At 42.7% G+C, this 26,622-nt stretch overlaps 1 protein-coding gene across 7 annotated transcripts in view; it reads right to left on the reverse strand.

Annotated features, from left to right (window-relative positions):
- The window catches only part of lis1b (Lissencephaly-1 homolog B), a 53,656-nt gene that overhangs the window by 8,962 nt on the left and 18,072 nt on the right, over positions 1-26,622 (reverse strand). For 5 of the 7 annotated variants that reach the window (XM_014195675.2, XM_045716209.1, NM_001140263.1 and 2 more), the window contains exons 2-6: positions 24,876-25,028; positions 19,840-19,924; positions 19,645-19,719; positions 14,443-14,649; positions 3,209-3,377 (exon numbers count right to left, since the gene is read on the reverse strand). In XM_014195675.2, the coding sequence (XP_014051150.1) occupies positions 3,209-3,377; positions 14,443-14,649; positions 19,645-19,719; positions 19,840-19,924; positions 24,876-24,907 (568 nt within the window). In that variant the 5' untranslated portion in view covers positions 24,908-25,028. Of the gene's footprint in view, positions 1-3,208; positions 3,378-14,442; positions 14,650-19,644; positions 19,720-19,839; positions 21,643-24,875; positions 25,029-26,622 lie in introns of those variants that run through there. The other 2 variants (XM_014195673.2, XM_014195677.2) reach the window with 2 other exon arrangements.

Raw genomic sequence — 26,622 nt, forward strand, 5'->3', positions numbered from 1 at the left:
TAATGTTGGAGTGCTGTGCCTTTTTTTCCTCCACACATAGTAGTGTGTGTTCCTTCCAAACAACTCAACTGTAGTTTCATCTGTCCACAGAATATTTTGCCAGTAGCGCTGTGGAACATCCAGGTGCACTTTTGCAAACTTCAGATGTCCAGCAATGTTTTTTTTGGACAGCAGTGGCTTCTTCCATGGTGTCCTCCAATGAACACCATTCTTGTTTAGTGTTTTACGTATCGTAGACTCGTCAACAGAGATGTTAGCATGTTCCAGAGATTTCTGTAAGTCTTTAGCTGACTCTAGGATTCTTCTTAACCTCATTTAGCATTCTGCGTTGTGCTCTTGCAGTCATCTTTGCAGGACGGCCACTCCTAGGGAGAGTAGCAAAAGTGCTGAACTTTCTCCATTTACAGGCAATTTGTCTTGCCATGGACTGATGAACATCAAAGCTTTTAGAGATACTTTTGTAACCCTTTCCAGCTTTATGCAAGTCAACAATTCTTAATCTTAGGTCTTCTGAGATGGTTCACATCAGGCAACGCCTCGTGAATAGCAAACTCAAATTTTGTGAGTGTTTTTTATAGGGCAAGGCAGCATCTCCATTCTCGTCTCATTGATTGGACTCCAGGTTAGCTGACTCCTGACTCCAATTAGCTTTTGGAGAAGTCATTAGTCTAGGGGTTCACATATTTTTTCCAACCTACACTGTGAATGTTTAAATTATGTTTTCAATATAGTTAATAATGTGTGTGTTATTAGTTTAAGCACACTATGTTTGTCTATTGTTGTGATCAGATCAAATTTGATGACCAATTTATGCAGAAATCCAGGTAAATCCAAAGGGGCCATACTTTTTCTTGCCACTGTATATGAACTGTTACTCAGTAAAAAAAAAATGAATGAAATCAGCGATAAACCTTTGTAAGACATTCATTTTCACAGTATTTATGCATCCAGATAAAAGGGAAGAAGCAACCAGAGCTCAAAGTCAAGTTCTAGTAACTTCTTAAAGTTTGCCTTTAGGTATTTAAAATGGCAGACAACCAGTATTCAGACCCATTCACTTTTTGTTACGTTACAGCCTTATTCTAAAAAGGGCAAAAACAATTTTTCCCCCATTTCAAACTACACACAATACCCCATAATGACAGTGCAAACAGGTTTTTAGATTTATTTTTGCAAATGTAATAAAAAAACAAAAAACAGAAGGTATTTACATAAGTATTCAAACCCTTTGGTATGAGACTCGAAAATGAGCTCATCCTGTTTCCATTGATCATCCTTGAGCTCTCTCTACAACTTGGGAGCCTGTGGTAAATTCAATTGATTGTACATGATATGGAGAGGCTATAGAGTTTGTCCAGTTTGGCCGGGCGTCCAGCTCTATGAAGAGCCTTGGTGGTTCCAAACTTCTTCCATTTAAGAATGATGGAGGCCACTGTGTTCTTGGGGACCTTCAATGCTGCAGACAGTTATTGGTACACTTTCCCAGAGCTGTGCCACGACACAATCCTGTCTCGGATCTCTACGGACAATTCCTTCGACCTCATGGCTTGGTTTTTGCTCTGACATGCACTGTCAACTGTGGGACCTTATATAGACAGGTGTGCGCCTTTCCAAATCATGTCCAATCCATTGAATTTACCACAGATGGACTCCAATCAAGTTGTAGAAACATCAAGGATGATCAATGGAAACAGAATGCACCGGAGCTCAATTTCTAGTCTCATTGCAAAGGGTCTGAATACTTTTGTAAATAAGGTTGTTTTTTGCAAAAATTTCTAAAAACCTGTTTTCGCTTTGTCATTATGGGTTATTTTGTGTAGATTGATGGGGGAAAAATGAATTTAATAAATTTTAGAAAAAGGCTGTAATGTAACAAAATGTGGAATAAGTCAAGGGGCCCGATTACTTTCCAAATGCACTGTATAATATTAAACAGATGTTTCAAATTTTAAAAAGAATGCCTGTTTTTAATAAATCCTGTCTGATCGGGGTTGATTATGGAAGGTAAGTGCTAGGGTTTTAGCTAATATCCAATTCAAAAGCGAGAGAGGGTCCTTATCTTTCTTTAGGATGAATGATATAGTGGCTTGATAAAAAGTCTGGGGTATAGAGATTTATCAAAGCAGTGGGAGTAGGCTGAAGCTAATAGTGGACGGAGTTGTTTAGAAAATGTCTTAAAATTCAGCTGAGAACCCATCTAGTCCCGGTAAAATTTCTGAAGTGGTAAATGGTTTATCAAGATCCATTCTCACTGCATCCGTTAGCTTGGGTATTGGTAAACTTGAGCGGAAAGCATCTGTCAAGTGATCTCCAGAGGCTTCAGTGCGATATAAATCAAAACTCATTTGAGATCAACCAATTGGTGGGCTAGAATTCTATTTCTATGGTAGTAACTATGTAAGTACACTAACAACAGTGTAGGTATGTCAGAGTTTCTGTTAGCCGGTAAATGCCGGCTTTAGGACATGCTGTAGCGGTTTGTCACATGCAATATGCTTTGTGGACTCCACTGGACAGAGGTTGCTCTCCGGTTTTGTGAGTAAACAAAAAAGGTGTGGTGAGGTATCTTCTTATTGTCTCGGCCTTAGGCATATACCACGGGTCAATCATCGCTAGAAGGGATCCAGCTTTTGTCAAATTAACGTCAAAAGTTGATTTTCTTTGCATTTTAGCTAACCTTAACCCCAACTCCGTTACCCTTACCTTTTCCTAGCCTTAGCCGGTTAGGATTATTAGGTTTATTAGGTTATGTTAATTATCCTAACCTGCTGCTTAAATTCTCCTAACCTGCAATGAAAAGTCAAACATGACGTTATTTGACAAAAGCTGGATCCCTTTAAACCATGACCTGCTGGCCCTGCTGTTCGCAGACAGTCATGTTTTGTTATTTATTAGGCCTAATTAAAATGTTCATGCCTAGGCTAAATTAAAGAGGCCTAACATTTTCAAACAAATAGCCTATAGGACAGGTCGTTTGCAAATAATATTATACAAATATTATATTTTGAAGTAGTGCTTTATTAATGTATATACATATGGATGTCCAGTAAATTTCTCAAATGTCCAGTAAATTCAAATCTTGCCGGTCACATTGTCCGGCGCCAAAACATAAATCCTGAGGTAGGTACACATTGGTAAATAGTGCTTGTTATGCTGTTATACCACTTGGAGGAACACACATCCACACACACACACCTCAGCCCCTCACCGTGCATGGTGCGGATGCACTCGAAGCCCTGGAAGTCCCACAGCTTGATGGTCATGTCTGCAGAACAGGAAGCCAGCAGCTTGCCTGTCTGGTCAAAGGAGATGTCCTGGACAGAGTCTGTATGGCCCTTCAGTGTCCGCTCAAAGTCCCCTGCCTCATAGTCCCACACCTAGAGAAATACACACACATTACAAACACAGTCAGTTAATATCACTTTGAAACATTTTCAACATGACAATAAACTTCCTCTGGATCAATGCAAATCAGCATAAAATGTTTTGGAAATTGGAATCATACCCAATGCAAATGAGTGAGTGAGAGAGAAAGAAAGGAGAGACGACAAAAATAAAAGAAAGACTAGAGTGAAAGAGAGACAGCGAAAGAAAGGAGAGAAAGGCGGTGAAAGAAAGAGCAGGAGGAGATTTGCATGTATCCCAGGGTACAGTACTCGGTGCTCTGCCAGCGTTGCCCCTGGTTACCAGAGCATCACCCCATCTCAACGTAGATAAGCAGTGACACAGCAGAAAAGACAAAGAGTGAGGGAAAAAGCAAGAGAACAGGCTGAATGAACAACAAAACACTGAATGCAATATGAAATTGTATGAAATATTTTGGGGAATGGCCTCGTCTCCGAGGGAAGATGGCAGGTAGCCCTATGTGGGGCTGCTGGCATCGAAACCCACCCCACTGGGGGAGAGGAGCTCCAATGATGGGCCTTAAGGTTATTATAGCTGGTGGTGGTGAGGGTGGTGGATGGTTGTCGAAAACTGTTGCTGAAAAACAGCAAGTGAGAGAACGAGGGTAAGTTGACATATACAGTTAGGTTGGAGTCATTAAAACTCGTTTTTCACCCACTTCACAAATTTCTTGTAAAAAAACTATAGTTTTGGCAAGTCGGTTAGGACATCTACTTTGTGCAGGACACAAATAATTTTTCCAACAATTGTTTACAGACAGATTATTTCACTTATAATTCACTGTATCACAATTACAGTGGGTCAGAAGTTTATATACACTAAGTTGACTGTGCCTTTCAACAGCTTGGAAAATTCCAGACAATTATGTCATGGCTTTAGAAGCTTCTGATAGGCTAATTAACATCATTTGAGTCAATTGGAGGTGTACCTGTGGATGTATTTCAAGGCCTACCTTCAAACTCAGTGCCTCTCTGCTTGACATCATGGGAAAATCTAAAGAAATCAGCCAAGACCTCAGAAAAAAATAAATTGTAGACCACCACAAGTCTGGTTCATCCTTGAGAGCAATTTCCAAACGCCACATTCATCTGTACAAACAATAGTACGCAAGTATAAACACCATGGGACCACGCAGCCGTCATACCGCTCAGGAAGGAGACGCGTTCTGTCTCCTAGAGATGAACGTACTTTGATGCGAAAAGTGCAAATCATTCACAGAACAACAGCAAAGGACCTTGTGAAGACACTGGAGGAAATGTATCTATATCCACAGTAAAATGAGTCCTATATCGACAGAACTGAACGGCTGCTCAGCAAGGTAGAAGCCACTGCTCCAAAACTGCCATAAAAAAGCCAGACAACGGTTTGCAACTACACATGGGGAGAAAGACAGTACTTTTTGGAGAAATGTCCTCTGGTCTGATGAAACAAAAATAGAACTGTTTGGCCATATTGACCATTGTTATGTTAGGACGAAAAAGGGGGAGGCTTGCAAGCTGAAGAACACCATCCCAAACGTTGAAGCACGGGGGTGGCAGCATCATGTTGTGGGGGTGCTTTGCTGCAGGAGGGCCTGGTGCACTTACAAAATAGATGGCTACATGAGGAAGGAAAATTATGTGGATATATTGAAGCAACATCTCAAGACATCAGTCAGGAAGTTAAAGCTTGGTCACAAATGGGTCTTCCAAAATGGACAATGACCCCAAGCATACTTCCAAAGTTGTGGCAAAATGGCTTAAGGACAACAAAGTTGTCACAAAGCCCTGACCTCAAACCTATAGAAAATTTGTGGTCAGAACTTTCTGTCTTTCTCTCGGAGGACCTGAGCCCTAGGACCATGCCTCAGGACTACCTGGTATGATGACTCCTTGCTGTCCCCAGTCCACCTGGCCGTGCTGCTGCTCCAGTTTCAACTGTTCTGCCTGCGGCTATGGAACCCTGACCTGTTCACCGGACGTGCTTGTTGCACCCTCGACAACTACTATGATTATTATTATTTGACCATGCTGGTCATTTATGAACATTTTGACCATGTTCTGTTATAATATCCACCCTGCACAGCCAGAAGAGGACTGGCCACCCCTCATAGCCTGGTTCCTCTCTAGGTTTCTTCCTAGGTTTTTGGCCTTTCTAGGGAGTTTTTCCTAGGGAGTTTTTCCTAGCCACCGTGCTTCTTTCACATGCTTTGCTTGCTGTTTGGGGTTTTAGGCTGGGTTTCTGTACAGCACTTTGAGAATATCAGCTGATGTACGAAGGGCTATATAAAAATAAATTTGATTTGAACTGAAAAAGTATGTGCAAGCAAGGAGGCCTACAAACCTGACTCAGTTACACCAGCTCTGTCAGAAGGAATGAGCCAAAATTCACCCAACTTATTGTGGGAAGCTCGTGGAAGGCTACCTGAAACATTTGACCCAAGTTAAACAATTTAAAGGCAATGCAACAAAATACTAATTGAGTGTATGCAAACTTCTGACCCACTGGGAATGTGAGGAAAGAAATAAAAGCTGAAATAAATCATTCTCTACTATTATTCTGACATTTCACATTCTTTAAATACAGTGGTGATCCTAACTGACCTAAAACAGGGAATTTTTACTGGATTAAATGTCAGGAATTGTGAAAAACTGAGTTTAAATGTATTTGGCTAATGTACACTTCCGACATCAACTGTAAATACATCCCAAGATTTACACCCATTGGTTGAGAGAGAAGGTGATAATTGCAAGAGTGAGCCCATAGGCTGAAGAGCAAGCATGAGGAATGTGCATTTTTGTAAATAGGTGAATGATATTCCGCACATGGTTAACAGGAAAGAGAAGAAACAAGACGCCGGTAGAATAGGAAAAAGTGAATTGTGTGATTACTGGATGAAATTAATCAAGCATTCAGACCATCCTTCCTGGTAGAACTCTCGTAAACTACAGTGCATTCGGAAAGTATTCAGACCCCTTGACTTCTTCCACATTGTTATGTTACAACCTTATTCTCAAAGTGATTAAAAACATTTTTTAAATGTTTTTTTCCCACAATCAACCTACACACAATATCCCATAATGACAAAGCAAAAACAGGTTTACGCATTTTTTGCTAATGTATTAAATGTAAAAAACAGAAATATCAAATTTACATAAGTATTCAGACCCTTTACTCAGTACTTTGTTGAAGCACCTTTGGCAGCAATTACAGTCTTGGTTATGACTCTACAAGCTTGGCACAACTGTTTTTGGGGAGTTTCTCCCATTCTTCTCTGCAGATCCTCTCAAGCTCTGTCAGGTTGGATAGGGAGCTTCGCTGCACAGCAATTTTCAGGTCTCTCCAGAGATGTTCGATTGGGTTCAAGTCTAGGCTCTGGTTGGGCCACTCGGACATTCAGACTTGTCAGAAAAGCCACTCCTGCATTCTCTTGGCTGTGTGCTTAGGATCGTTGTCCTGTTGGAATGTGAACCGTCGCCCGTCTGAGGTCGTGAGCGCTCTGGAGCAGGTTGTCATTGTTCCCTTGATCCTGACTAGTCTCCAAGTCCCTGCCGCTGAAAAGCAATCCCCAAAGCATGATGCTGCCACCACCATGATTCACCGTAGAGATGGTGCCAGGCTTCCTCCAGACGTGACGCTTGGCATTCAGGCCAAAGAGTTCAATCTTGGTTTCATCAGACCAGAGAATCTTGTTTCGCATGGTCTGAGTGCTTATAGGTGCCTGGCCACTCTACCATAAAGGCCTGATTGGTGGAGTGTTGCAGAGATGGTTGTTCTCCCATCTCAACAGAGGAACTCTGGAGCTCTGTCAGAGTGACCATCAGGTTCTTGGTCACCTCCCAGACCAAGTCCATTCTCCCTCGATTGCTCAGTTCGGTCGGGCGGCCAGCTCTAGGAAGAGTCTTGGGTGGTTCCAAACTTCTTCCATTTTTTAAAAAACATTTTAGTCATTTAGCAGACGCTCTTATCCAGAGCGACTTACAGTAGTGAATGCATACATTTCATACTTTTTTTTGTGTGTGTGTGTACTGGCCCCCCGTGGGAATCGAACCCACAACCCTGGCGTTGCACACACCATGCTGGCGTTGCAAACACCATGCTCTACCAACTGAGCCACAGGGAAGGCCATTTAAGAATGATGGAGGCCACTGTGTTCTTGGGGACCTTCAATGCTGCAGAATTGTTTTGGTACCCTTCGCTAGATCTGTTCCTCGACACAATCCTGTCTCGGATCTCTACGGACAATTCCTTCAACCTCATGGCTTTTTTTTTTGCTCTGATATGCACTGTCAACTGTGGGACCTTATATAGACAGGTGTGCGCCTTTCCAAATCATGTCCAATTAATTGAATTTACCACAAATGGACTCCAATCAAGTTGTAGAAACATCTCAAGGATGATCAATGGAAACAGGATGCATCAGAGCTTAATTTTGAGTCTTATAGCAAAGTATCTGAATACTTATGCAAATAAGGTATTTTATAAATTTGAAACATTTCTAGAAACTTGTTTCATTTTCTCATTATGGGGTATTGTGTGTAGATTGATAAGGACATGTTTTAATTGAATAATTTTTCAGAATAAGGCTGTAATGTAACAAAATGTGGAAGAAGTCAAGTGGTCTGAATACTTTCCGAATGAGGAATAAGGAAAATGAGAGCGAGAGCGAGAGCGAGAGAGAGAGAGAGAGAGAGAGAGAGAGAGAAGATTAAGAGGACGAAAGCTAATGGACAGGGTGGGGCTGCTTAGAGATAATATCTAATGGGACACAGTCACTGACATACAGTATGTGTTTAAAAAAAAACATTTGTGGACCAGGGAACCATAGGCCTACATAAGATACATAGGCCTATTGAAACAACCAGCTTGGATTGCAAACAATACTACCATATAAAAGTTCAAAGAAATACTTTGTTTCTAGGAGTGAACGAAGACAGACAGACAAAATGAATAAAGTGAGCAAAAGAAGCATATTGTCATATAAAAGTGTATAAATTCACAATCTCAATTCAATTAGACACCAAATAAAGTTCTGAATGTCCAAGTCCCAAACCCAACACAAAATGGTCCCAATGTCAATCAAATCAAAAAATGAGCAATCCCCCTTCAAAATACAAAAATATAAGTAATCCATAACAGGCACAAACTAATACAGTCAACAGGATCAATCTCACCGGATGGTTGAGGAAAATCCGGCCTGGTGGAGATTTCCTTATCAAATCAAACTTTATTTGTCACATGCGTCGAATACAAGTGTAGACTTTACAGTGAAATGCATACTTACAAGCCCTTAACCAACATGTCAGTTCACGAAGAGTTAAGAAAATATTTACCAAGTAGACTAAAATAAAAAGTAATAATAAAAAGTAACACAATAAGAATAAAAATAACGAGGCTATATACAGGGGGCACCGGTACCGAGTCAGTGTGCAGGGGTACAGGTAAGTTGAGGTAATTTGTACATGTAGGTGGGGGTGAAGTGACTATGCATAGATAATAAACAGCGAGTATCAGCAGTGTACAAAAGGGAGAGGTCAATGTAAATTGACCGATGCCGATTTTAATAATTGTTCAGCAGTCTTATGGCTTGGGGGTAGAAGCTGTTGAGGAGCCTTCTGGTCCTAGACTTGGCGCTCCGGTACCGCTTGCCGTGTGGTAGCAGAGAGAACAGTCTATGACTTGGGTGACTAGAGTCTCTGACAATTTTATGAGCTTTCTTCTGACACCGCCTATTATATACAGTTGAAGTCTGAAGTTTACATACGCTTAGGTTGGAATCATTAAAACTCGTTTTTCAACCTCTCCACAAATTTCTTGTCAACGAGCTATAGTTTTGGCAAGTCGGTTAGGACATCTACTGTGTGCATGACAAGTAATTTTCCCAACAATCATTTACAGACAGATTATTTCACTTATAATTCACTGTATCACAATTCCAGTGGGTCAGAAGTTTACATACACTAAGTTGACTGTGCCTTTAAACAGCTTGGAAAATTCCAGAAAATGTCATGGCTTTAGAAGGTTCTGATAGGCTAATTGACATCATTTGAGTCAATTGGAGGTGTACCTGTGGACATATTTCAAGGCCTACCTTCAAACTCAATGCCTCTTTGCTTGACATCATGGGAAAAAAAAAAAATTATCTGCCCAAAAAAAATCAGCCCAAAAAATTGTAGACCTCCACAAATATGGTTCATCCTTGGGAGCAATTTCCAAACGCCTGAAGGTACCACGTTCATCTGGGCAACCAATAGTACATAAGTATAAACACCATGGGACCACGCAGCCGGATTAATACTAGGTTTAAATGTCAGGAATTGTGAAAAACTGAGTTTAAATGTATTTGGCTAAGGTGTCTGTAAACCTCCGACTTCAACTGTAGGTCCTGGATGGCAGGAAGCTTGGCCCCAGGGATTTACTCGGCCGTTCACACTACCCTCTGGTAGCACCTTACGGTCAGATGCCGAGCAGCTGCCATACCAGGTGGTGATGCAACCGGTCAGGATGCTCTCGACAGTGCAGCTGTAGAACCTTTTGAGGATCTGGGGACCCATGCCAAATCTTTTCAGTCTCCTGAGGGGGAAAAGGTTCTGTCATGCCCTCTTCACGACTGTCTTGGTGTGTTTGGAACAGGACAGTTCGTTGGTGATGTGGACACCAAAGAACTTGAAAAACTCTCGAACTGCTCCACTACAGCCCCGATGTGAATGGGGAGCCTGTTTGGCACGCCTTTTCCTGTAGTCCACAATCAGCTCCTTTGTCTTGCTCACATTGAGGGAGAGGTTGTGGTCCTGGCACCACAATACCAGTTCTCTGACCTCCCTATAGGCCGTCTCATCGTTGTTGGTGATCAGGCCTACCACTGTTGTGTCGTCAGAAAACGTAATGATGGTGTTGGAGTCATGCTTGGCCACGCAGTCGTGGGTGAACAGGGTGTACAGGAGTGGACTAAGTACACACCCCTGAGGGGCCCCAGTGTTAAGGATCAGCGTGGCAGTCGTGTTGTTACCTACTCTTACCACCTGAGGGCGGCCCGTCAGGAAGTCCAGGATCCAGTTGCAGAGGGAGCTGTTTAGTCCCAGAGTCCTTAGCTTAGTGATGAGCTTTGTGGGCACTATGGTGTTGAACGCTGAGCTGTCGTTAACCTCTCTAGGGTAGGGGGCAGTATTTTCACATCCGGATAAAAAAACGTACCCGATTTAATCTGGTTATTACTACTGCCCAGAAACTAGAATACGCATATAATTGTTTGATTTGGATAGAAAACACCCTAAAGTTTCTAAAACTGTTTGAATGGTGTCTGTGAGTGTAACAGAACTCATATGGCAGGCCAAAACCTGAGAAGATTCTGTACAGGAAGTGCCCTCTCTGACCATTTCTTGGCCTTCTACACTCTCTTTATCGAAAACAGAGGATCTCTGCTGTAACGTGACACTTTCTAAGGCTCCCATAGGCTCTCAAAAGGCGCCAGAACGTTGAATGATGACTTTGCAGTCCATGGCTGAAAAACAGTAGCGCATTTGGATAGTGGTCGATCTGAAAACAATGAGACGGGTGCACGTGAAGAGGCCATTTTACATTTTGTCTCCCGGTCAGAATATTATCGCTATTTTACGAGAAAAATCGCATAAAAATGTATTTTAAACAGCGTTTGACATGCTTCGAAGTACAGTTATGGAATATTTTGAAATTTTTTGTCACGATACGCATCCGCACGTCACCGTTCGGATAGTGTCTTGAACGCAAGAACAAAACAGAGGATATTTGAACATAACTATGGATTATTTTGAACCAAAACAACATTTGTGGATGAAGTAGAAGTCCTGGGAGTGCATTCTGACGAAGAACAGCAAAGGTAATCCAATTTTTCTTATAGTAATTCTGAGTTTAGTGAACGCCAAACTTGGTGGGTGTCAAATTAGCTAGCCCGTGATGGCGAGCTATCTAGTCAGAATATTGCAAAATGTGCTTTTGCCGAAAAGCTATTTTAAAATCTGACACCGCGATTGCATAAAGGAGTTCTGTATCTATAATTCTTAAAATAATTGTTATGTTTTTTGTGAACGTTTATCGTGAGTAATTTAGTAAATTCACCGGAAGTTTTCGGTATGTTTGCTAGTTCTGAACGTCACATGCTAATGTAAAAAGCTGGTTTTTGATATAAATATGAACTTGATTGAACAAAACATGCATGTATTGTATAACATAATGTCCTAGGAGTGTCATCTGATGAAGATCATCAAAGGTTAGTGCTGCATTTAGCTGTGGTTTTGGTTTTTGTGACATTATATGCTAGCTTGAAAAATGGGTGTGTGATTATTTCTGGCTGGGTACTCTCCTGACATAATCTAATGTTTTGCTTTCGTTGTAAAGCCTTTTTGAAATCGGACAATGTGGTTAGATTAACGAAAGTCTTGTCTTTAAAATGGTGTAAAATAGTCATATGTTTGAGAAATTGAAGTAATAGCATTTCTAAGGTATTTGAATATCGCGCCACTCGATTCCACTGGCTGTTGACTGGGTGGGACGATTTCGTCCCACATACCCTAGAGAGGTTAATGAACAGCATTCTCACATAGGTGTTCCTTTTGTCCAGGTGAGAAAGGGCAGTGTGGAGTGCGATTGAGATTGCATCATCTGTGGATCTGTTGGGGCAGTATGCGAATTGGAGTGGGTCTAAGGTGTCTGGGAGGATGCTGTTGACGTGAGCCATGACCAGTCTTTCAAAGCACGGGGCAGTAATCATTTAGACAGGTTACCTTTGCATCCTTGGGCACAGGGACTATGGTGGTCTGGTTGAAACATGTAGGTATTACAGACTCGGTCAGAGAGAGGTTGAAAATGTCCGTGAAGACACTTGCCAGTTGGTCCACGCATGCTTTGAGTACATGTCCTGGTAATCCGTCTGGCCCAGCGGCTTTTGTGAATGTTGGCCTGTTTAAAGGTTTTCTTCAACTCGGCTACCGAGAGCGGTATCACACAGCCTTCCAGAACAGCTGGTGCTCTCGTGCATGCTCCAGTGTTGCTTGCCTCGAAGCGAGCGTAAAGGGCATTTAGCTCATCTGGTAGACTCACGTCACTGGGCAGCTCGTGTCTGGGTTTCCCTTTGTAGTCCATAATAGTTTTCAAGCCCTACCACATCCGACGAGCATCAGAGCCGGTGTAGTAGGATTCAATCTTAATCCTGTATTGACGCTTTGCTTGTTTGATGGTTCGTCTGAGGGCATAGCGAGATTTCTTATAAATGTCCGGTTTAGTCTCCCGCTCCTTGAAAGTGGCAGCTCTAGCCTTTAGCTCGATGCTGCCTGTAATCCATGGCTTCTGGTTAGGATATGTATGTACAGTCACTGTGGGGACGACGTCGTCGATGCACTTATTGATGAAGCCTGTGACTGAGGTGGTGTACTGCTCTATGCCATTGGATGAATCCCAGAACATATTCCAGTCTCTGCTAGCAAAACAGTCCTGTAGTGTAGCATCCGCGTCATCTGACCACTTCCGTATTGAGCGAGTCACTGGTACTCCCTGCTTTAGTTTTTGCTTGTAAGCAGGAATCAGGAGGATAGAATTATGGTCAGATTTGCCAAATGGAGGGCGGAGGAGAGCTTTGTATGTATCTCTGTGTGTGGAGTAAAGGTGATCTAGGATATTTTTTTTATCTGGTTGCACATGTGACATGCCAGTAAAAATTTGGTATAAGTGATTTAAGTTTGCCTGCATTAAAGTCCCCGGCCACTAGTAGCGCCACTTCTGGGTGAGCATTTTCTTCTTTGCTTATGGCCTTATAGAGTTGGTTGAGAGCGGTCTTAGTGCCAGCTTTGTTCTGTGGTGGTAAATAGACGGCTACAAATAATATAGATGAGAACTCTCTTGGTAAATAGTGTGGTCTACAGCTTATCATAAGGGACTCTACCTCAGGTGAGCAATACCTAAAAACTTCTTTAATATTTGACATTGCGCACCAGCTTTTATTGATAAATAGACACCCCTCCCACCCCCACCCCACACCTCGTCTTATCAGAGGTAGCGTCTCTGTTCTGCTAGTGCATGGAAAATCCCGCTAGCTCTATTTTGTCCGTATTGTCGTTCAGTCACGTCTCGGTGAAACATAAGATGTTACAGTTTTTAATTTCCCGTTGGTAGGATAATCTTAAATCGTAGGTCATGAATTGTATTTTCCAATGATTGCACATTAGCAAGAAAAACGGATGGCAGTGGGTGTTTACTCGCTCACCTACGGATTCTCAGAAGGCTGCCCGATCTGCGGCCCCTTTTCCTGCGTATTTTCTTCACGCAAATGACGGGGATCTGGGCCCATTCCAGTGAAAGCAGGATATCCTTCTCCTCGGACTCGTTAAAGGAAAAGGTTTATTCAAGTCCGCGGTGAGTAATCGCTGTTATGATGTCAAGAAGTTATTTTCAGTCATAAGAGATGGTAGCAGCAACATTATGTACACAATAAGTAAAAAAATAAGTTACACAAAACGCAAAAAAATAACAAAATAGCACAATTGGTTGGAAGAATGTAAAACGTCAGCCATGTTCTTCGGCGCCATCTTATAACAGCTCAATGTTCATGGCATCCTCCAAAACACCCAACATATAAATGATTTGTAGTTAACAATTCACAAATTATCAACAATTATTACATGGAATGACGAATAGGTTCTTAAAATGTTTTTGCAAACAAATAGAACCTCAGCCAGGTATACACCAAACATAAGAAAATTCTCCACCATTTCTAAAATAGACATGCCGTCTTAAAGGTATAGCCCACCAAACTGACAATGGCAGCCATCTTAGATTTGACAGTGACAATAATGCAGTCTAAACTGGCAGATACATAATACAACAGCATGAAAATGAAAATATACATCAAGTTTCACCTTGCAAGGATTTTTTTTTTTTTAATCTTTAAAACCTGACATAATTATATGTCTATGTGCCTATCACCTCATACTTGTGCCAGCATCACAACTAAGGCTCCCTGGTCCACATACACTTTTGCTGTACCTTTAAACCAAGAGCTTAGCAAATGATTGAAGCACACGCACACACCTTGATGGTGGCGTCCTCGGAGGAGGTGACCATGACGGAGAAGACAGGATGGAAGATGACCCGTGTGACGGGGGAGCGGTGGCCGCTCAGGGCGTATCTCTCTGGGGGACGGGGGATCCACTCCTTAGGGTCCCTCTTCTGGGCCACCGGACCCCCTAGAGTGATCTCCTCTTTGGCCTCATTCAGCTTCGACTCCAGCTCCATCACCTGGAGGAGAGAAGGGATGGGATTGGGAAAGAGGGACAAGAGAGAAAAAGACAACAAGAGAAGAGAGGAATAAAGAGGTGATAGTTCAGTTGGTTGTTTATTATTCTCCAACAGTGTTGTTTCACTCATACTCCAGATATACAGCACATTCAAAGTATTCAGACCCTTTCACTTTTTCCTAATTTTGTTACATTACAGCCTTATTCTAAAATGTCTTAAATACAAAAAAAATGTATCTACACACAATACCCAATAATGACAAAGCGAAAACAGGTTTGTAGAAATGTTTTCAAATGTATTAAAAATAAAAAACAGAAATACCTTATTTACATAAGTATTTAGACCCTTTTACTATGAGACTCGAAATTGAGCTCAGGTGCATCCTGTTTACATTGATCATCCTTGAGATGTTTCTACAACTTGATTGGAGACCACCTGTTGTAAATTCAATTGATTGGACATGATTTGGAAAGGCACATACCTGTCTATATAAAGGTTGACAGTGCATGTCAGAGCAAAAACCAAGCCATGAGGTAGAAGGAATTGTCCGTAGAGCTCCGAGGCAGGATTGTGTCGAGGCACATATCTGGGGAAGGGTACTAAAAATGTATTGCAGCATTGAAGGTCCCCAAGAACACAGTGGCCTCCATCATTCTTAAATGGAAGAAGTTTGGAACCACCAAGACTCTTCCTAGAGCTGGCTGCCCGAGGGAGAAGGGCCTTGGTCAGGGAGGTGACCAAGAACCGATGGTCACTGACAGAGCTCCAGAGTTCCTCTGTGGAGAACCTTCCAGAAGGACAACCATCTCTGCAACACTCCACCAATCAGGCCTTGATGGTAGTGGCCAGACAGAAGCTGCTTCTCAGTAAAAGGCACATGACAGCCCGCTTGGAGTTTGCCAAAAGGCACCTAAAGGACTCTGACCATGAGAAACAAGATTCTCTGGTCTGATGAAACCAAGATTGAACGCTTTGGCCTGAATGCCAAGTGTCTGAATACTTATGTGATTTAAGTTTTACATTTTTAATACATTTGCAAATATTTCTAAAAAACATTTTTTTCTTTGTCATTATGGGGTATTGTGTGTAGATTGATGAGGGGAAAAACATTTTTTTTAATCAATTTTATAATAGGCTGTAACATAAAACGTGTAGGGGTCTGAATTAGGGATGCAAGATATATCGGTAAGCATATCGGAATCGGCCGATATTAACTAAAAATGCCAACATCGGCATCGGCCCGATGTGTAGTTTAACGCCGATGTGCAAAACCGATGTCAATGCTGACGTGCATACTTATATAACGTACACACTACCGTCCAAAAGTTTGGGGTTACGTAGAAATGTTCTTGTTATCCATGAAAACATACATGAAATGGGTTGCAAAATGAATAGGAAATATAGTCAAGACATTGACAAGGTTCTAAATAATGATTTTTAATTGAAATAATTGTGTCCTTCAAACTTTGCTTTTGTCAATGAATTCTCCATTTGCAGCAATTAAAGCCTTGCAGACCTTTGGCATTCTAGTTGTCAATTTGTTGAGGTAATCTGAAGAGATTTCATCCCATGCTTCCTGAAGCACCTCCCACAAGTTGGATTGGCTTGATAGGCACTTCTTACGTACCATACGGTCAAGCTGCTCCCACAACAGCTCAATAGGGTTGAGATCCGTTGACTGTGCTGGCCACTCCATTATTGACAGAATACCAGCTGACTGCTTCTTCCCTAAATAGTTCTTGCATAGTTTGGAGCTGTGCTTTGGGTCATTGTCCTGTCGTAGGAGGAAATTGGCTCCAATTAAGTGCTGTCCACAGGGTATGGCATGGCATTGCAAAAGGGAGTGAAAGCCTTCCTTCTTGTGTAGAAGGTAGTCATTGTGAATATGTTAGATTACTTGTTAGATAATACTGCACTGTCGGAACAAGGAGCACAAGCATTTCGCTACACTCACATTAACATCTGCTAACCATGTGTATGTAACCAATACAATTTAATTTGATACCCTGTACAAATCTCCCACTTTACCATCACCAAAGCACCCCCAGACCATCACATTGCCTCCACCATGCTTGACAGATGGCGTCAAGCACTCCTCCAGCATCTTCAAATTTTTTCTGCGTCTCACAAACGCAATTTTTTGTGATCTTAACACCTCAAACTTAGATTCGTCTGTCCATAACACTTTTTTTCCAATCTTCCTCTGTCCAGTGTCTGTGTTCTTCTGCCCATCTTAATCATTTATTTTTATTGGCCAGTCTGAGTTATGGCTTTTTCTTTGCAACTCTGCCTAGAAGGCCAGCATCCCGGAGTCGCCTCTTCACTGTTGACGTTGAGACTGGTGTTTTGCTGGTACTATTTAGTGAAGCTGCCAGTTGAGGACTTGTGAGGCATCGGTTTCTCAACCTAGACACTAATGTACTTGTCCTCTTGCTCAGTTGTGTACCGGGGCCTCCCACTCCTCTTTCTATTCTGGTCAGAACCAGTTTGCGCTGTTCTGTGAAGGGAGTAGTACACAGCGTTGTACGAGATCTTCAGTTTCTGGCAATTTCTCGCATGGAATAGCCTTTATTTTTCAAAACAAAAATAGAGTGACGAGTTTCAGAAGAAAGTTTAGTTTCTGGCCATTTTGAGCCTGTAATCGAACCCACAAATACTGATGCTCCAGATACTCTACTATTCTGAAGGCCAGTTTTATTGCTTCTTTAAATCAGCACAACAGTTTTCAGCTGTGCTAACATAATTGTAAAAGGATTTTCTAATGATCAATTAGCCTTTTAAAATGATAAACTTGGATTAACTAACACAACGTTCCATTTGAACACAGCAGTGATGGTTGCTGATAATGGGCCTCTGTACGCCTATGTAGATATTCCATTATCTACAATAGTCGTTTACAACATTAACAATGTCTACACTATATTTCTGATGAATTTGATGTTATTTTAAAAAATGGACACAAGTGACCCCAAATTTTTGAAAGGTAGTGTAGGTAGATGACGTAATGACGTCACGAAAAATACAGCGCTACACGTGCAACACAGCATTCCTAACCTAGCCCACAATGTCTACAGTGTGGATCTATTTTGAAGTTGAAAAAGGAAGATAAAAGGCCAGTTGCAACGTTTGTGCTGCTATTATTTCCAGAGGGCAGAAAGTGAAATCTTTCAATACCACAAACCTAATTACTCATTTGAAAGTGCATCACCCCCAGACATTCAGCAACTACTTAGAAAAAAAGTTGAAAAAACTAAGCGCACACTTCCAACAACTAAACAAGTTAAAGTCGAGCAGTCATTTGAAAGAGTAAGAACATTTCAGCGAGACAACGCAAAGGCGAAATCCATTAACGCCAAGATAATGGGATTCATTGCCCTTCACAATCAACCGTTCTCTGTCGTGGATGATGTTGGCTTTCGCCGACTGGTCGAGCACCTTGAGCCCTGGTACACAATACCAAGTAGGAGCTATTTATTCTTCTCCCTTTTTCTCCCCAATTTCGTGGTATCCAATTGGTAGTAGTTACAGTCTTGTCTCATTGCTGCAACTCCCGTACGGACTCGGGAGAGGCGAAGGTCGAGAGCTAATGTGTCCTCCAAAACACAACCCAACCTAGCCACACTGCTTCTTGACACAGCACACAGCGCACATCCAACCCGGAAGCCAGCCGCACCAATGTGTCGGAGGAAACACCGTACACCTGGCCAGTGTGCACTGCGCCTGGCCCGCCACAGGAGTCAGTAGTGCGCGATGAGACAAGGATATCCTTGCCGGCCAAACCCTCCCTAACCCGGACGACGCTGGGCTAATTGTGCGTCGCCCGTTGGACCTCCCGGTTGCGGCCTGCTACGCCAGAACCTGGGCTCGAACCCAGAGTCTCTGGTGGCACAGCTAGCACTGCGATGCAGTGCCTTAGACCACTGCGCCACCCAGGAGGCTAGGCGCTATTTTTCAAAAGTTACCCTCCCGGAGTTACACATTATTGCTGAAAAGCACATCCATGAGCTACTTGCTGTGGGGATCCCTGCTATTAGCTTCATGATTGACATTTGGACCAGCGATGTCAGCCCCATGAGCATGCGGAGTCTGACAGCACAGTGGGTCGACGAGGATTTCGTAATATGGAAAACAGCATTGCATGCTCAAGAATGTGCTGGTTCTCATACCACTGCTGCCATTTCAATGGAATTTGAGAACATGTTTGAAACATGACCACACTCCTAGCTCCATTTGAACAACTGACTCAAGAAATAAGCTCATCAACTGTGTCTGCAACAGATGTGATACCCTCTGTCATGGCATTGAAACGCCTGCTCAACTAAACTGCCGACACAGACCGTGGAATTAAAACTTGCAAAGGTACTCTATTTGTGGCTGTGAACAAGCGATTTGGTGGCATTCTCTCTGAGCCTCTTTACTGTGTCGCCACCATGCTCGATGCTAGGTACAAGGGCCGCTACTTCAATGCAGACAAGAAACAGGGTTTACGTGAAATGTTACACACACAGCTGGACAAGATGGAAACGGACACAGTGACAGTGCGCACTGAAGAGGACCCACGACAGAAGAGGCCACGGACAGAGCTGAATCTTCACTGCTTGACATGTATGATGAAATCCTGGTTGAGAATTAAACGACTGAACAACAAAACAGCACAGCAAGTAAATGAAAGAAATAGGTTTTGATTAGGTTTTGATTATGTTTTACTGGTAATGGGGACATGCGTAAATGCCAACAAAATAACTTTTTGGTGTGTGTGTGTTTCAACTATTTAACTTAACTAGAATGCTTAAAAGGCCGCTAAACTGTTTAATATCGGTATCTGTTTTTCTTGGTAAGGAACATATTTTGGGCTGATACCAATATCTGATGTGATATCAGTGCATCCCGTGTCTGAATACTTTCCGAATGCACTGTTCACACATACAAACAGTCACAGTCAACTGACATATACATCAAATACCATAACACCACAAACGTGACATCAACAATCACCTTCTTCTGTAATCTGATGACAGAGGTCCATTTCTTTTCCAAAAGACCAGCGTACTTCTTATCTAACTCCTCATTCTGTGGAAGAGAGGGAGGGGAGACAGAAATGGAAATATAAAATTGTTGTGAGGAAATAAAATAATAGGTCAGTGTTGCAAATCGGGAAGTTGTGGGGTTAGTTAGTGTGTGTGCTCTTACCATGTCTAATTCAGCCTCTTTCTTGAAGGTGGAGTAGGCTTCCTCATAGCCATTGGAGCGTAGGTAGTCTGCTATTGCTCGGTTTCTAACACAGAGAGAGAGAGAGAGAGAGAGAGAGAGGAAGAGAAAACAACAGATCTGGTAGTCCTTTCCACTCATAGCCCATCATCCTGTAAACGTGTTAAATGGCAGATTGTCCTTTATAAGTGCCTAAATTGGAACGCAGTGGCTGTAGACACATGCTATACATAACATCAGGGCTCAGGTTCTCTGCTTCACAGAGCTGTAGAAGTTTTGACTGACAGCCATTATAAAGTTGAGCAACACGCGTGACAAGATGCCTCCATCCCTCTCGCTAATTGGGCTACTTTTGCATATTTGTTGTGTGAGTGAGGGAAACATTGAGTATTATAACACTGCTTTGATGTCACAGAAGCAAACCACACACCCTTGAGTCCAAATGTGCACTTCACATTTTCATGATCAAATATTTATGACTGCCATGTTTGATCCACAGTTACAAGGATGACATGCGTGACACCCTGGGTTGTCCTGAACAGAATGAGCCCGTTTGTCATATTGTGAGGAACATCTGCTGTGGAACACGCACTTGAAAGCACTCATGATTGCATTCTATGCGCACCAAAATTACAATCCGTTTGTCTGAAGTGCCTTCTGAAAGCCTAACACGAAGATCAGATTTTTTAACAATCCATGTTGGATTCAAGTTATGCACACCTGACCCCCAGATTGGGATTTATAAAGGAACTTTTTGGGATTGCGCAAACAACAGTAATTGTGTTAGGGTGTGGACGCAGGGCTGTATTCCAAACAAAAAAACTGCAAGTGTGCTTGCTTCAGTTCCTCAACAGCAAAGCTAGGAGAGCTAAAAGAAAGCACCCATTTCCTTGAGTCAAAAGGAACTGTGCAGTTTGGAGGGGTGTGTGACCACTTGGAGACACCAGTTAGACCTCTCACTCAAACTCTCACTCAAACCTAAAAGCGTTATTTAAATTGCTACCATGGTCATGCATATGCTTTTTAAAGTTCTTCTGTTAGAAACATTTCAATATAGCCCTATCCATATTAGGCCAATTTCCAAGAAGTAAGGTGTTAACACGCACATAATATTGCAAGGTTTTCAGAGTCTTCATAAAAAGGTATGTAACCAACATCTGTAACGTACATTGAGTTAGTGCACCATTCCAGTTTCAACCTAGCATGTTTTATTGAGTCAGTGTTTTCTGTGATGACTTATTGCTAAATGTATCCTTGAATGACAACAGCGATATCAGCAGTTCCACCTTAAGAGAAATCTCAGTTCCACCTTAAGACAGAACGAGACCACACCCTGTCTGTCTGGCAGAAGCTGTGCTGCAGTGAAAGTGGGTGTGTGTGCTCGAGTGTGATGTCCAGTGATATGTTTCCTCTAGGAAAACCACACTGAGAATTGAATCACAGATGGTGTGTTTATGGTTGTCATGGAAACATGGCGACACTCGGGAGAAGCAGATCGACCAACACGACCAAAACCGCATGCGCGCACACACAGAGGTGTATGTCTGAGTGGCAGCCTGTTTCCATTCTCTGATGAGGGCTACATTTTCTATGAGCAGCAACAACAACAAAAATCACTGACATCATCAGCACTCCTCAAATGGCTGTCGGAGAATTGTAATATGTGTGAGTGTCGGAGAGAGGGAGAGAATGGGAGTGTGAGAGTGTGTGTGCACAATTTTTTCAGAGAGAATGTGGTGTGTGTGTTACATTTACATAACTATTCAGACCCTTTACTCAGTGCTTTGTTGAAGCACCTTTGGCAGCGATTACAGCCTTGAGTCTTCTTGTTATGACATTACAAGCTTGGCACACCTGTATTTGGGGAGTTTCTCCCATTCTTCTCTGCAGATCCTGTCAGGCTCTATCAGGTTGGATGGGGAGCATCGCTGCACAGCTATTTTCAGGTCTCTCCAGAGATGTTTGATCGGGTTCAAGCCCGGGCTCTGGCTGGGCCACTCAAGGACATTCAGAGTCCCGAAGCCACTCCTGCGTTGTCTTGGCTGTGTGCTTAGGGTCGTTGTCTTGTTGGAAGGTGAACCTTGACCCCCGGTCTGAGGTCCTGAGAAGGTTTTCATCAAGGACTTTGCTCCGTTCATCTTTCCCTCAATCCTGGTCAAATATTTTTCACTGTGTGCCTAAATTTCTTTGCGTGCGCCTACATTTTTAAACTTAGCACACCTTGCAAAAAAGGGTCAGCGTACAGCCCTGGGATACAGATTTCTGAAAACGGGTTAGGGTTCCCCGGTCGACATTAACCTTCATGGCTTCAATGAGAGGGGGCTGTCATTCTCCCCTGGTTTTACAAGAAAATACATTTTAATATCATAGCGCATTTAGCCTTCCGGTCAGCCCTGACAACCATATGCTATTTTCCCCACTTCAAATTAGCCTACAGGCGCGTACCAACCGAGGGTCCACAAGACCTGACAGATCAAGGCAAAAAAAAAACACTCAAAAAATAATAATAATCATCTGAAATCAGTTTTATGATGGCGAACATCAGACTTTTCACTGTTTTTAGCGTAGGCTACTGTTAACCCAAAACTACCAGAATATTACCCTAAAAACAAGTGTGCATTGTTTGCTGTTGTGGCCTTTTTAAGCATCATTCTGATTGGTCAAGAGACTAGAGCAAATAGTTTTGAATTTCAACTATCCGGATATCCGAAAAACAAATGATATTATTTAAATCGTGAAATAATTTCCCATGTAAGGGAGGTGAAATAATTGCTCATCTAAGGGTGTTTTCACACGTGTTCTCTTTCAGCTAATTTTTAACCTCTATGGGCTAGGCGGGACGAATTCGTCCCACCTACGTAACAGCCACTTGCAGCCTGTGGTGCGATTTTCAAAACCTTAAAAATCCTATTACTTCAATTTCTCAAACATATGACTATTTTACAGCTATTTAAAGACAAGACTCTCGTTAATCTAACCACACTGTCCGATTTCAAAAAGGCTTTACAACGAAAGCAAAACATTAGATTATGTCAGCAGAGTACCAAGCCAGAAATAATCAGACACCCATTTTTCAAGCTAGCATATAATGTCACCAAAACCCAGAAGACAGCTAAATGCAGCACTCACCTTTGATGATCTTCATCAGATGACAACCCTAGGACATTATGTTATACAATACATGCATGTTTTGTTCAATCAAGTTCATATTTATATCAAAAACCAGCTTTTTACATTAGCATGTGACGTTCAGAACTAGCATTCGCTGACATTTTACTAAATTACTCACGATAAACGTTCACAAAAAGCATAACAATTATTTTAAGAATTATAGATACAGAACTCCTCTATGCACTCGATATGTCCGATTTTAAAATAGCTTTTTGGTGAAAGCACATTTTGCAATATTCTAAGTACATAGCCCAGGCATCACGGGCTAGCTATTTAGACACCCGGCAAGTTTAGCACTCACCAATATCAGCTTTACTATTATAAAAGTTTGATTACCTTTTGTTGTCTTCGTCAGAATGCACTCCCAGGACTGCTACTTCAATAACAAATGTTGGTTTGGTCCAAAATAATCCATCGTTATATCCGAATAGCGGCGTTTTGTTCGTGCGTCCCAGACACTATCTGAAATGGTAAATCAGGGTCGCGCGCATGGCGCAATTCGTGACAAAAAAAATCTCAATATTCCATTACCGTACTTCGAAGCATGTCAACCGCTGTTTAAAATCCATTTTTATGCCATTTTTCTCGTAGAAAAGCGATAATATTCCAACCGGGAATGTCCATTTAGCTAAACTGAGGAAAGTAAACAAAGCTTTCGGTCGACGCGGGCACGCGCCTGAGTCTCACAGTACTGTAACCAGCCACTACCCAAACGCGCTACTTTGTTTCAGCCAGAGCCTGCAAAGCCACGATTCAGCTTTTTGCCGCCTTCTGAGACCCTATGGCAGCCGTAGGAAGTGTCACGGGACAGCTAAGATCCTCACTCTTCAATAAACAGAGACAAGAAGAACGACACCTTGTCAGACAGGCCACTTCCTGCCTGAAACCTTGTCAGGTTTTTGCCTGCCATATGAGTTCTGTTATACTCACAGACACCATTCAAACAGTTTTAGAAACTTTAGGGTGTTTTCTATCCATGTGTAATAAGTATATGCATATTCTAGTTACTGGGTAGGAGTGGTAACCAGATTAAATCGGGTACGTTTTTTTATCCAGCCGTGTCAATACTGCCCCCTATCCTAAACAGGTTAATGACTCAGTGCGGTTCGCTTAAATGGAACTCAAACCCCTCAAATGAGCCCCTGAAGCAAACTGAGACCACCTCCGGTTCCCTTTTTAAGGACAATGTTAATGCAAAGCTCCCCAAGCTCGCATGTCACAATTCCCAGACCAGCTACCAGAGTACTGCAACACCTTTTACCCTGCCATCAACCCTCACATTGGTGCCACAAAAGAGAGAACTCAAAAGAGCCCCCCAAGCGAACAGAGGTTTTTTGAGGGGTCCGAGTTCCTTTGGAGTGTTCAAACTGCACTAAAAATTAAGCAAACCGCACTAAGTAAAAAAAAAAAAGTCTGAAAGGGATCAAGTGTGAAAACATCCTAACACACACACACCAAAAAACTGGGGCTGGGAATTGCCAGGGAGCTCACAAAATGATGTGTATACGATATGTATTGCGATTTGATGTTCCAAACATATTGCTCACTATATTCCTGCTGCAGAGAAAAAAAAAAGAGCATGACAAAATTAGTTTTGAGCAGTCAAGGAAATAAAAGTGCGGAAAACATGTTGCCGCACTGTTTAAAAAGATTTAGAACAAACCATAGGATGAAAAATATTGCCGTTTTGGCAAATGTAGAGCCAGCTATCGCTAGCTAATGCTACCTAGCATTACAAATCGATACTTTGAGTCAAAGTATCAATGTAATATCGTCCAAAATAATATTGCGATATGTAACTATCGATCCCCGCCCCCCACATATCACTAGTGTGTGTGTGTACTTACAGTTCGTCTCGTTGTCTCTGTGACAGCACCATGTTGGCTGTAGTGGCTGCTCTCTCCCTCTGGGGGAGGCGGGTGAGACAGGGTGAGATGGTGTAGGGGGGATTCTCAGGTCCCTCGGTCAGTCGTTCAGACGTCAACCCTCAGAAACTATAACTGGTATTCCACAAAAGACAGACAGACACACAGAGAGAGAGAGACACACAGAGAGAGAGAGACACAGAGAGACACACAGAGAGACACACAGAGAGAGAGAGAGAGAGGCAGACATAAAACATGGGGGAGAAAAGCAAAACAGAGGTAGAGGGAGAGTGGAAGAGAAAGACAAAAATGTACTGTTGTTGACGGAAAAACAATTACAGATAAGAAATGAACACGGTACACAAACAATGACTGATATCTGCCATTCTGCCTAATGGCAAGGCTCACTGCTCCTCTTAGTCTGGACTGACAGGTGTGGAAAAGGTTTAGGCTAATAGTGCTATATAAACTCGGCAAAAAAGGAAACGTCCCTTTTTCAAGACCCTGTCTTTCAAAGATAATTCCTAAAAATCCAAATAACTTCACAGTACTTCATTGTCAAGGGTTTAAACACGGTTTCCCATGCTTGTTCAATGAACCATAAACAATGAATGAACATGCACCTGTGGAACGGTCGTTAAGACACTAACAGCTTACAGACGATAGGCAATTAAGGTCACAGTTCTGAAAACTTAGGACACTAAAGAGGCCTTTCTACTGACTCTGAAAAACACCAAAAGAAAGATGCCCAGGGTCCCTGCTCATCTGCATGAACGTGCTTTAGGGATGCCGCAAGGAGGCATGAGAACTGCAGATGTGGATAGGTCAATAAATTGCAAGAAATGTCCGTACTGTGAGACACCTAAGACAGCGCTACAGGGAGATAGGATGGACAGCTGATCGTCCTCGCAGTGGCAGACCACGTGAAACAAAAACCTGCACAGGATCGGTACATCCGAACATCACACCTGCGGGACAGGTACAGGATGTCAACAACAACTGCCTGAGTTACACCAGGAACGCACAACCCCTCCATCAGTGTTCAGACTGTCCGCAATAGGCTGAGAGAGGCTGGACTGAGGGCGTGTAGGCCTGTTGTAAGGCAGGTCCTCACCAGACATCACCGGCAACAACGTCACCTATGGGCACAAACCCACCGCCGCTGGACCAGACCGGACTGGCAAAAAGTGCTCTTCACTGAACGATTCGCGGTTTTGTCTCACCAGGGGTGATGGTCGGATTCACGTTTATTGTTGAAGGAATGAGCGTTACAACGAGGCCTGTACTCTGAAGCAGGATTGAATTGGAGGTGGAGGGTCCGTCATGGTCTGGGGCAGTGTGTAACAGCATCATCGGACTGAGCTTGTTGTCATTGCAGGCAATCTCAACACAGTGCGTTACAGGGAAGACATCCTCCTCCCTCATGTGGTACCCTTCCTGCAGGCTCATCCTGACATGACCCTCCAGCATGACAATGCCACCAGCAGCAATGTTCGTTCTGTGCCTGATTTCGTGCAAGACAGGAATGTCAATGTTCTGCCATGGCCAGCGAAGAGCACGGGTCTCAATCCCATTGAGCACGTCTGGGACCTGTTGGATCGGAGGGTGAGGTCTAGGGCCATTCCCCCCAGAAAAGTCCAGGAACTTGCAGGTGCCTTGGTGGAAGAGTGGGGTAACATCTCGCAGCAAGAACTGGCAAATCTGGTGCAGTCCATGAGGAGGAGATGCA

This window comes from Salmo salar, chromosome ssa04, assembly GCF_905237065.1.
Source record: "Salmo salar chromosome ssa04, Ssal_v3.1, whole genome shotgun sequence".
Classification (NCBI taxonomy): domain Eukaryota; kingdom Metazoa; phylum Chordata; class Actinopteri; order Salmoniformes; family Salmonidae; genus Salmo; species Salmo salar.